Source organism: Mesocricetus auratus, unplaced genomic scaffold (assembly GCF_017639785.1).
Source record: "Mesocricetus auratus isolate SY011 unplaced genomic scaffold, BCM_Maur_2.0 Super-Scaffold_100043, whole genome shotgun sequence".
Taxonomy (NCBI): domain Eukaryota; kingdom Metazoa; phylum Chordata; class Mammalia; order Rodentia; family Cricetidae; genus Mesocricetus; species Mesocricetus auratus.
Genome location: NW_024429220.1, coordinates 6,319,792 through 6,332,520, shown reverse-complemented (window position 1 = coordinate 6,332,520; position 12,729 = coordinate 6,319,792). Strand labels below are relative to the sequence as shown.

Genomic DNA, 12,729 nt, shown 5'->3' with positions numbered 1-12,729 from the left:
ATTGGCATATTTCGAGCTTAGTTTCAAGTCTCACAAAGCAGCACCAGCTTAATCCCTTCCCTCATCCGCTAACCTCTCCAACTATATAATTCTGTATAGCATTGGGCACTATTACCACCAGGAATAAATCTACGTTTTATGGCTAGTATTATTGAAAAGTACTAAGGGATAACTATTCATTCCAAGAAACTTTCACGCCTATTTCATTTGGCATAACATGGTTATCCTAAATTGTCCAGTTGTGTTAAGTGGTGTATTGCAAGGTACTGTTTTTTAAAGATTTATGTATTTTATGCATATGAGTGTTTTGTCTGCATGTGTGTATGTACGCCATGAACATGCCTTGTCCTGGAAGAGGGTATGGGAGCCTCTGGAGCCAGAGTTAAGTATGGCTGTGAGCCACTGTGTGGGGGCTGGGAACCACACCTGGTCCCCTGTAAGAGCAACAGGCGCTCTTTTTCCCCGGTGGCTTTGTACTTAAGCTGATGCTTGTCTCCTTTTGTTGCTCTAATGGTTATCAAATCCTTTCTTACTTACATAAAGGAAAGACATGTAGAGGACTCATGTAGAGTATTCATATGTTTTAGTGACTCACAGTCTTTACTAGGCTGTGAGGTGACTTTTAATTCAATATACTGAATATATGAATATTTAAAGCCTTTGGCAATGTGCAGTCAGGACACCCACTGTTGGGACACGCATTGTCGGGACACCAGTTGTCAGGGCACCCATGTCCTTGACACCTTTTGCAAAGGAATAGTGTTCTCAAATTTATATTCCAAAGAGTCAAATTATATTTTGCATTTATTCTCTCAGAACTTACTATTGAATCTTACACACCTTTGTTTAATATTCTTTTGTCGATTATTTATCCAAGTATTGTCTGTAACTGTATCAAAATTTTATGAGACAGATTTGAAATTTTTTTAAATACAAGCAAATACTATGATTTGTGTAAAGTGTAAGGAAACAGATGTTTTCAGTTACATAAAGTTATCAAGGAAGAAGAAGAATTTTAGCAAATTTGTTTTATATTTTGAGGCTGTCTTTCATCTGGGAAGAATCTTGATTAGGCAAAAATGTCTTACTTTTTCACTCCTTTGTCAACTATAAATCCTAGCAGAGATAGTAACCTGTGTTTGCCTGGCACCTCAACCTACTAACCCATGCATCATTTGTTCATTTTAGTATGGCAGAGGATGTTAGGGTTAAACAAGAAGCCTGGGGTCTTGTCTCCTTTGTTAAGACATTGCTTTGCAGATAGATGTAAGGATGCATGCTATATATTTGTACTTTTAAATGTATATTGTGCACATAGACTGTTTCTGGTGTTTGAGCATTATTATAACTCAATAAGGTGTGTTCCTACATGCTGTATAAGCTTTCTATTTGCTTTGTTTTCCTGTAGCTTCTCAGCAAAAGAGCAAGTGGGACTGACAGATAATGCCCTGCTTTGTGGTTGATGTACGTGGTGCAGAGAGCTTTTCATAGAGAACATTTCTCCCTTGTGACACGCAGTGCAGTCCCAGGCGTGGGTGTGTTCTCCTGCACATTAACTTTCTCAGTGTTTGTCAGGGTCGCTCCTGGAGTCTTACTCAATGTCCAGGTTTGGTAGAGTTCATTCAATACTTCTGAAGTCCTTTGTAGATATTTCAGAGAATTGGGACGTTGTTATTTTTTAACCTATGCTATCTAGCATTGTAGTAAAAAAGACCCTTCTCTTCAAATAAAGATAAGGTGACCAAATCTGAGATTGTAATGTAGCGCTGTTCAGTCTTACACGTGAAAATGTAGTTCTTAGTGTTTCCCAGCTGTATGGTGAGCATTGTTGATGTGTAATAGTTACTCAGTGCGTATTAAATGTCTGTTCAGGAATTCTAATTTGCTGCTTCACAATTTGTGTGCCTGTCGAGGCCCCAAACATATGTTGTAGTGTTGTGATTTTTTTCAAACTTTCGAATGATAAAGCAGTACATTCAGTTCTTAGGAGTGGGCACATCTTAAATGTCAAGCGTATGAAACAGTTCTGAAATAGAGAATTTTTGGTTTTAGAAGGCATTTGACCCATGTGTGCAGTTATTGAAGTAAAATATTTGTACTTGGCTAGCTTCTCTTCACTAAATGTCATGGTTCAGACCTCCCTTTGACTAGAGATGTAGGGACTGAGTCCTGCTATTAAATAAGCAGTTAATATTCAATGTACTTGGTGGTTACTATATTGAAATTGTCATCTTTTTTTGTAACAGATTTGTGTTTGAAAAGCTCAAATGTGGGGCTTTTCAATACATACAACTCACTTCTAGTTTTCTTGTCATTCCATCTAGTGTTTACTGATGCCCTTGGTGAGCCCGTTGCTGTAGACACCAACAGAGTGACCAGAGGCTGGTGTCAGTGAGTGAGAGCCCTCTCCCCTCCTGACGCAGCTCTCAGGCAGGCTCTGTATGTCCCCATGGTATCAGGCTCAGGTTGTCATTTTTACACTCGCTGAATGGCCTTTCAGGACGTCGCCCCCAGAGGCCTCATTCCAGATTGTCATGGTTTAGTTCTTCTCATTCTCATGAAAGTCCTGTCATCAGTAGTGATGCATGGCATCTTCATGGAGTAGTAGATAATCCTGTGACTACTAATTTTCATGCACCCCTTTCCCCGTTCCACAGAGGCTAGAAAGTCACAGGTACATCACTGTGGAGGCATTTGGTGCCCTCAAGGTAGGAGCTAACACATCGAGAACACAGGCAGTGGGCTGGCGTTTGGAGGCACGAGGAACATGAGTAGGGCCAGAAGCCTAGCCTTTCTGAAGCATCTTACTGACTTCTTTCTGCAGGAGAAGCCCTGGCGACCCTTCTCTGTTGTTTTGTTTGCATGGGATCTGCCTATAAAAGACCAGCCCTGAAGACCGTGTGTGTGTAGGAGAGGTATAAAGTGAGGCTGGATGGCCATTTGGTGTGCAGACCTGTTCTATAGATTGATTAGGGGGAAATCCCCACCCCACACCCAGCCCCTGTGGCTAGTGTCTCTACACTGTTCTTTACATTTTTTACCCTGTCATTAGAGTTGTCTTTTCTGAAGGACCCTTTCTAAGCATCTTCAGTGTTCTGTGTTGCCCTCAGTATAGACAGGTCTGCCTGATGTGGTAGTCCAGGTGCAGGGTGGCCTCCTGAATACACCTGTCTACCTTTGTATGTCCTGGCTACAGGAGACTGCTAAATATTGCCCCCCAAACATTCTGATGGAGGTTTTTGGTCTTTGAAGCAAAATACTTGTTTTTCATTTTACTGTTTTTTTTTACAACCATGCCAAAATTTAATTGGTAAGTCCAATTACAATCTATGTGTGTATTAAAAGGTGTGTAAATATGGAGGCATTTAAGTATATATGTAATAAGTGCAAATATCTCAGAAGCTGCTCATTACCACAAAATGTAACATGAGGTAAGCTCTTCCTGTGAGATACGTTCTCTGTGTGTATAGCAATGTGCACTCATCCACACTCACCAGACTCATCTGATAAGGAGCTGGACTTTAATGGATAGCCAGTGTCTCTCCAAAGGCTTCAGTCTAGGCTACAAAAGTGAGTCTGTGGGAACTGAGGCACCTCACCCAGAACACTTTAAGCTTCAGTACATAAAGAATTTAGGTGTTTGGTCAGTTAACCAGGTTAGAGAACAAAGGATTATCATTTGTGTTTACCACGCACTTAATGTACATTACATCATGTGATTCTCAGAAACCTCCACAGGATAGGTAGGGTTTCATTGGTGAGAAAAGAAGGGTTAGAAAGTTTGTTTGCCTAAGCTGTGAAGCCTGTGAGACCCTCTCACTGCCAGGCACTCCCTGGAGTGTGGCGTCTGCGCAACCGTGTTCATTGGGGTTTTGTTAGCTGTGGCTTCTTTCATCGGTGATGATTCTCCAGATGGTTGACCATTTACCCTCACATTAGAGAAACAAAACTGGGTGTCATTCCTCCTGGGATTTTTGTGTCCTTTTTCTTCTTTCTCTGACGTCTTTCTATTTAATCACCCCTGTAGCCATGAAAATAACATTTAGTTTCCTGTAATTTGTGCTTGTTTTTGTTGTTGTTTGTTTTTTTAAGGGTTATAAGGCGTGTAATTGTGTATGCATCGATCCTAAACCGATTAGAAAACAAGTGCCTGCGTAATACAAGGAAGGAAATGAAGTTCTTCATAGCATGAGGCTTCATACCTCTAATCTATTATTTTCCCACTTACAAATAGTTGTGGTTCTGCATGCTTCACAATCATGGGTTTCAGTCTTTGAGTATGGGTGCAGTAACAAGGTCAGGGGTAGCAACTGAGGTCGTCTGAGATGGTGTGTGCCTAAGTTTCCAAGTCCTTTCATTGACTTAGTGTTTTAATCCTCTCAGTAACCCTAGGAGCCAATAATGTCTTCATCTCCATTGTATAGATGAGAAAAAATCAAGTTGAAGAAAAGACGGGAAATTTATTTAAAGCTAGGATACTGCAGTGTCTTGGCAGCTTTGAGTCTGAATGACTTTGAATTTATGTTGTTACTAAGTTTAATAAAAATGCTGTCTCCTTCTTTGACAGGTGGACTCTTATTCTTTGGGGGAGTAGTTACAGAGTATCGTCAGGATGAGAATGACTAAGCTTAGTAGCGTTATATGGAAGTCACTTGAATTACTGAGGCATCATTAAGAAACTAAGCAGGTCTTAATTTATTGTTAAGAACATTTGCAATTATGAAAATATGGATACAAAAAGGTGCTTGTGTGTTTTGTTTTGTTTTCTTCCTGTGACATGTACCTGAGAAAGCAATGTAAAAAGAGCAAGCATTTGTTGTGGTTCACAGAGGTTTTGGTACACAGTAGAGGGCTCTGGGCTTGTGGGAGGCAGACACTGAGACAGAAGGGCCTGTGGGAGTAGGGAGGGAGGCTAGGGAGAGAGAGGAATGCATCTCTTTTCCAATGTACATCCCTCCATCCAAGCAGGTCCCAGCTTTCATAATCCTGCACCTCCCAATGGTCGACTGAGGTTTTCAATTCTTCTGTTGATCATTTCATTGATGTAGGCAGAACCCCCATGATCTAGTCTTTTCTTGGAAGCTCCACCTCTGAAAATGGCTTTGTTGGGAACCTAGCCTTTAACATGTGAGCCTTTTTGGGGAGTGCTTTGTGTCCAAATCATAATAGTGCTTCTATTTGCTCTGTGGAATGTGATTGAAACAGACAATTTTGTGTCTAAATGCTGGCTAGTGAAATAATGTTGTGGGTTACAGTGATAAAGGGACTTTGAAAGGCTTAGCTGGCATGTTGATTGGGAAGGCAGACATCTTTTCTTGTTAGCAAGTAGTAATACTGGGTTTTAAAACTATGTTTTGCAGCAAGAAAATTTGAATTAATACAAACAATTATTCTAAGGTTGGGGAAATATTGTTGACTAAAAATGATATTAATATGCTTTAATGACTGACTTACAGTTTCTATTGTTGTGAAGAGACGCCATGACCACAGCAACACTTATAAGGGAAAAATATTTAATTGTGGTGGCTTATATTTTCTGAGGGTTGGTCCACTATCATCATGGTGTGACATGGTGGCATGCAGGCAGATATGGTGCTGGAGAAGGAGTTGGGAGCCCTACATCCTGACTTTCAGGCAACGGGAAGTGGTCTGAGACACTGGGTGTGGCTTGAGCATGTTTGAGAACACAAAGCCCACCTCCACAGTGACATACTTCTTCCAACAAAGCCACACCTTCTAATAGTGCCACTCCTTATGTGATTATGGGGGCCAATTACATTCAAACTACCATAGAGACTTTTTGTTAAGCTTGGTAATCTCCCCTTTCCTTTTTTATTTTCCTTTTTTAAAGCTTCTCACCAAAGGACATGGATGAAAATGAAAACAGCCAGTCTCCAACAACAAGCTATCAATATCCTAAAGAAACAGTAAGGAAGCGCCAAAATTCAGTACAGAATTCAGGAGGAAGTCTGTCTTCTAGGTTTTCCAGGAAAAGCTTCAAACTGGATTATAGACTAGAAGAAGATGTAACTAAATCGAAGAAAGGAAAAGATGGGAGATTTGTTAACCCATGGCCAACATGGAAAAACATCTCTATCTCAAATATTCTTAGATGGCTGATAATGGAGAAAAACCACAGCAGTATTCCAGGTTCCAAAGAGGTAGGCAGCTTTGTGTATACTTTTAATACATATATATGACTTAGTTTTTTTAATGAGGCATGACCCTCTATTTAGAGATTTGAACTGTTTCTATATGGAGAGACATAATGGTAAGTTTGAAGAGACAAATGAATTCTATGACCCCTGTCCTCATGTTCCTAGTTTAGCAGCACAGGGCATGTGTAAATAATCCCTTGCAGTCTGGGCCAGAGGCTGGGGTAAAGTGCTTTAGAAGCAGAGGGGTAGACGTGGTCAGTTCTGACTGAAAGAGGTTGTCGGGAGTATGTGTGCTGGACCTAGAGAGCTATTTTGCAGTGGTTCTCTAGTCAGATGATCACACGAACCTTGTTCTAAAAGTGAGAAGGTGCATGGTGTGCTCCAGAAAGTAACAGGCTGATAAGAATTTGGAATATGCATTCTGAAAAGTAAGGCATGACCTAAAGTGTGCCTTTGATCTTTGGGCTCAGCCACCAGTGCTATGAAAGAAATCTTTTTGATGTCCCTTGCAGAGCTACAAAGGTTGACTATAGTTTATTAGCCTTCAACTGAGGCAGCTTCACTAAGGATGTGGTTTGTTACCCTTTAGCTTAGAGAATACTAGAAGAGTCAGATGTGTTTCGGCAGGGCAGCATAAGTAGGTTATGGTTCCTATTACGGTGCATCTTCTTTTCAGTTTCTTAGTTTCCCCTGTTCTACCTATCATCTTCCTTGCCTCCAGTCCTGCCTGGCTTTTGGGGAGCTAGGGGCAAGGTGTCTGACTTTGAGTTGAGGAATGGTGTGAAAAGACCAGGGGCATTCCTGAAGGCTTTGGTCTACAATGGGAAGAGGTAAGGGGCTGTGGGGGTAGAGGTTGATTTTCGTGTTAGATCTTCTTGGCAAATGCTGTCTGTTTTTCTTTAAAGGACTTAGTATTGAAAATCTTACATCATGCTGAGTGTGGTAGTGCACACCTTTAATGCTAGTATTTAGGTAGCAGTGGCTAGTGTATCTCTGTGAGTTCAAGGCCCTCTTGATCTACATAGTGAGTTCTGGGACATCTGAGGCTACACAGAAAGACCCAGTCTCAAAAAAGGGGGGTGGTGAAGAAAAGAACTCTTCTATCATTTTCATGCTAGAAATACTCATAGCAATCTCTATATAGCATATATATTTGTATATGTGTGCATTTACACACACATATATGTATATATTTGCTGTGCTGGAGATTAAACCTAGAGCCCAATAAAAATTTTTTGTTGTTTTTTGTTTATTGAGACAGGCTAGTTTCATACTTGTAAACTCTATAGGATTATTAGGTATGTTCTACCATGCCTGGCCTCAATATTGTTTTTTAACGACCTTTTAGAATTAGGTTAGACATTAATAGATAACATTTATATGTGGAAAGTTTAAAAAATATTTATGTATTTATTTGTTTGTTTGTTTATGAGTCCTCTGTCTGCATGTATGACTTTATGCCAGAAGAGGGCATCAGATTCCACTATAGATGGTTGTGAGCCACCATGTGGGTGCTGGGAATTGAACTCAGGACATCTGGAGGAGCAGCCAGTGCTCTCGGCCCCTGAGCCGTCTCTCCAGCACCTATATGTGGAGAGTTTTAGGATGAGGCAAGGAACAAGAAAAGTGTCTTGTTTGTTTGTTTGTGAGACTTAGGCTCCCTATGTAATTCAGTCTGCCCTGGAACCTACTTATTGCCCACACTAGTCTTGAACTTGTGCTCTTCCAGCCTTGTTTCCTGAGTGCTGGGATCACAGGTGTGCACCACCACACCTGGCCTTTTCTTTTTTTCTTGGTGAAGTGAACTTCATCTGTAGAGAAACAGAGTTAAACTAGGAGGAGAGGGATTAGGGGTATAAGGTCAGGGTAGGTGAGCTATGTGGTTTTGTTTGTTATGTAAATTTCTTCCTAGTTTTGAGCCACAGCTTCTAAAAACAGAGGTTAGTGATAGGTTCAGCATTGTTTCATTTCAGGGTAAGTGGCTGGATGAAGGTAGAATTATATCTTTTCATTCTAACAATTTGGGAGAGTCTAAAAACTGGGTTGATTGAGGACCTGCCAGGCCAGTGGTTTTTAAGGTAACATTTGTCCCTTCTGAGAAACTAACCAAAGCTGTAGAGGAATACACACAGGAAGATAAGAACATTGCCATTGTCTTATCATCTGTCCTTACACTCATTCATTTAGCTAGTGTTTACTGAGCATGTCTATGTGCTGGACACACTATTATGTGCTAAAGAGTGAATAAACAAAGTCAGTAAGTCACTGTGGAGAATTAAAATGTGAGTGTGCTGGTTGGTGGTGCACTACATGAATTCCAGCACTCCGGAGGCAGAGGCAGACTGGTCTACATAGTGAGTTCCAGGACAGCCAGGACTATATAGAGAAACCCTGTCTCCAGAAAAACAAAACAAAACAAAGCAACCAACCAAACAGACAGAACCAGACCATAAGTATAACCGTGAATAGGGCAGAGGGTGGAAGCGGTGTGGCTGCATTTGTCAGTGAAGCTTGTCTTTTAAAGGCAGGGCGTTAGAAAGATTCCAAGGGGGACTCAGATCTTTGAATATGCCGGTAAAAACAATTCAGTATAATCTGAAAGAAAAGCACTATTCCAGTATATATTTTCTTTCTTCTTTTTTTGTTGTGTTTTTTTCTTATCGAGACAGGGTTTCTCTGTGTAGCGCTGGCTGTCCTGGAGCTCACTCTGTAGACCAGGCTGTCCTAGAACTCAGAAACTGGCCTGCCTCTGCCTCCAAGTGCTGGAATTAAAGGCGTGCGCCACCACCACCGGGCTCTAGTTTGCATTTACATTTATGACCTCTTCCCTGTCTTTTTTCCTCCTTTCCTTCAGCGACAGTGCATGTGACTTCCTGTGTTTATTTCAGGGTTAGCTAACTTTGTGGGTAAACAGTTGCTGGAAGGTTGAGCTTTGCCCAAGGGTGGCAGTTACAGCTCCCCAAAGCCTGAAACAAAACCAGGCCAAGTAGGTGAGGAACTAAGAGCGGAGGCCAACCGGATCAACCCGGACTTTAATCAGACCTTGGGAAGCTGTTTTCTTAGACGTTGAGAGGCCAGCAATTGATGAGAAGACCACAGTCATAAGTCATTACTGTGAAAAGAAAATAATATTTGCACAGAATAATTATATGCTATTTTATCATTATAGTATACTGCATTTGTTTACCTATATATATGAAAGTGCTGTAGAAGAAACATATGATTAATGTATACATTAATTGACAGGTCTGAATAAAGTGGGTCATGAGCAGGAAGCATAGTTTAGTTGCATGGTGAGAAAGAGGTTCTTTCCTGGGCCCTTCCTGGTGTCTCTCACAACATCAGGGCAGTGTGTCAGCTCAGGGGCCACGCATGGCTCACAGGCTGCTGTTTCTCTGTACTGTTGTTGCCTCTGTGACCTTGTCTGATTGTTATTGATTCATGGTCACTGATAGAGAGGAGAAAAAAATTAACACTTGGCAGCAGTTTAAGGAGGGAAGGGACAGACACTTTTTGAGCTTCATTTGTTGGAGGAGGCTGTCAAACGAGAACAGCATAGCTGGGTAAAAACTGGGACTCCAGGAGTTTGGGAGCCAGTTTTATGCTTCTCACTGACTGTGTGACCGTTTTTCTATGCCAGTTTCCTGAGATACTCTGCTGTAGTTTAATTTCCACTTGAGCTCCACAGCTCACGTGTTAAAGGCTTATTCCTCAGCTGATGCTACGGGAAGTGGTTGAAACACCCAGAGGCAGGGCTAAGCGGGGAGGTCTTCTGGCAGTTGCTGGTGTGCCCGTGAAGGTGATAGTAGACTCTCATCCCTTCCTCTTCGTTTTCATTTCTGGGCCGGGAGGTAAGGGCCTGCTGTGTTGGAAGTTCCCTGCCATCATGTGCTGTTCCTCAGAGGCCCCACAGCAACAGAGGCAACTGAAACCTCCAAAACTACTTTCTAAAATTTCACCATGGCATCTGCTTCTTATTTATTACTGTCATCAGTGCCTAGTAGGTGTTTTCAGTCTGAAAATATGTTCTTTTCAGTTATAGGAAATTTCCTTATCTACAGTTGTAGGAAATTTCTTTATCTACTCAATAGAAAATTCTATCCATCCTTTCGTTCCAACATGACTAGGTAGCCTTTGTGTTCTGTGGGTATAAAACCAGAATTCCGCCGGGCCTTGGTGGCACACACCTTTAATCCCAGCACTCGGGAGGCAGAGGCAGGTAGATCTCTGTGAGTTCGAGGCCAGCCTGGTCTACAAAGTGAGTTCCAGGACAGCCTCCAAAGCTACAGAGAAACCCTGTCTCGAAAAAAACCAAAAACCAACCAAACAAACAAACAAAAAAACCCAGAATTCCAGTACAACCAAAGACTACAGATCCCAAGAGTTGCCTATAATAGGATTTAGCATGAATGTTTAAAATGGCACATTGTCTAACAGTTTTTTGGACCACAGAAGGTTCCCCATGAAAGTCTTTCCCTGTAGATTTGATGATGAGAGCATTATTTACTTTCAGCAACAAATCACCAAATCACTGGGTGATTTGCATCCCCTGCAAAACAACCTGTAGCTTACTGCCACTCCCCAGGATCAAAGACATCTGTAGACCTCAAAACAACTATGTTGCAGTCTTGGGAAGGATGGGAGAGTAGATAATTTGACCAAGAAGCACCATTTCAGTGTGGCATTTTATTTACTTTTAATGTGAGTTAATATCATTCCAAGGAGGTAAAGGTTTAGTGGAAAGAAGTGATTTAAGTGAGGAAGATCTGACCTCTTAAGTAGAACACCTGTCTGTTGTGTGGGCTGCAAGTTCAGTGACTCCTCTCTGCTTTGGCCTGTCAGCCGCTAAGGTGGCTGAAATGCCTGTCATGGTGTTAAATCACAGAGTGTATGTGCTGGCTTGAATGGCTCCCATAGGCTCATGTATTTGAATGCTTGGTCTCAGTTAGTGGAAATGTTTGGGAAGGATTAGGAGGTGTGGCCTTGTTGGAGGAGGAGTGTCTCTGGGGGAAAGCTTTGAGGTTTCAAAAGCCCAGCCATTTCTAGTTACTTCTTCGTCTCTCTCAGTCTTATTTTTGCTGATAAGGATGTAAACTCTCAGCCACTGCTCCAGTGTCACACCTGCCTGTCTGCTGCCATGCTCTCCCTATGGTGGTCACGAACTACCTGCCCCTGAACCCTGTAAGCCCAATAAACTCTTCCTCAAGTTGCCTTGGTTGTGGTGTTTTGTCATGGCAGTAGGAGACAGTGTGCTTAGCATCACCTGACTCAAGGTAAACACGAGCTGGCACAGCAAACATTTGTATTTTTCCCTTTTCTCAAGAGAAGTAATAATCTGCTTTTTAATTATAGGCCTTATGATTTTTCCTTTTGCCGTTTCAATGAAGGAAAATTAGCCAAGGCAATCTTAACCTACCCAAAGAAACAAACAAAACCCTTACTTTCTTTAAGAAATGAAGAATTCCTTGTCTCCTCTCCCTCCTTCCCTCCTGCTCTACATGCTTTTTCAAGCTCTGGCGATTGGGACAGAGGGTTTATAGATCATTCATTCCTTTTCTGGTATTGTGTACCTGTGTGTGTGCATATGTGCAGATGTGTGTGGGGTCCAGAGGCTGACACTGGCTATCTTCCTGAGTCACTCTCTCCCTGAGTTTGAAACAGAGTCTATCCTTGCACCTGATTTGGGTAGGCTGGCTGACCAGTGGGCTTCAGGAACCTTCCATTCTCTCCTACAGTGCTGGAGTTGCAGCTGTTCAGGGATCCTCCATTCTCTCCTACAGTGCCGTGGTTACAGCCGTTCAGGGATCCTCCATTCTCTTCTACAGTGCTGGAGTTGCAGCTGTGACATGCAACATTCGTGTGAATGTGGCATCAGAACTCAGTTTTTCACCTTACCAATGCAGTCATCGCCAAATCCCTGATTTTGTCTCTGGTTGCTCAGAGGTGGCTACGTTGTTTGAGTTCCCAAGTAAACTCCAGGGAGCAAACTTGTGAAGATGAGTGAGAGGAAGCGGAGCGTGCGGAGGATGCAGAAGAGTCAGCTCCCGTCCGTCACTGCGATGCAACACCACCAAGGCAGCTTATGCAAGGAAAGATTTGCTTGGGCCCGCGGTGCAGAGGGTCCGTCATAGCGGAGAATCATGGCCACAGGAAAGCCTGAGACCTCATCTCTTCAGCTGCAGGCGAAAGCAGAGAGAACTGGGAATGGTGCCAGGCTTGGAAACCTCAAAGCCCAGCCCCAGTGTCACAGTTCCTTCCCCAAGGCCACATCTCCTAAACCTACCCAAGCTGTGCCACCAGCCAGGAAGCACGTACCAGACACCTGAGCCTGTGGGGTGAATCTCATTCAGGCACACAACAAAGAGTGCTCACACGGAGTCACTGCCTTTGTTGTTGGTGTTGGTTTTGTTTTTCCTTTTTCAAGTAGGGTTTTTCTGTGTGGCCTTGGCTATCCTGAAACTCACTTTGTAGATCATGCTAACCTCAAACTCCCAGATATCTGCCTGCCTTTGCTCCCTAAGGGTTAAAGGTGTGCACTCCCTAAAAAGCCTTATTGGCATTACTTTTCGTA

General features: G+C 42.4%; 1 protein-coding gene across 2 annotated transcripts in view; it reads left to right on the top strand.

Annotated features, from left to right (window-relative positions):
• Napepld (N-acyl phosphatidylethanolamine phospholipase D) overlaps positions 1-12,729 on the top strand; it is a 43,609-nt gene that overhangs the window by 8,198 nt on the left and 22,682 nt on the right. For both annotated transcript variants that reach the window (XM_005080865.4, XM_040735132.1), the window contains exon 2: positions 5,852-6,161. In XM_005080865.4, coding sequence (XP_005080922.1) covers positions 5,868-6,161 — 294 coding nt within the window. In that variant the 5' untranslated portion in view covers positions 5,852-5,867. The remainder of the gene's footprint in view (positions 1-5,851; positions 6,162-12,729) is intronic.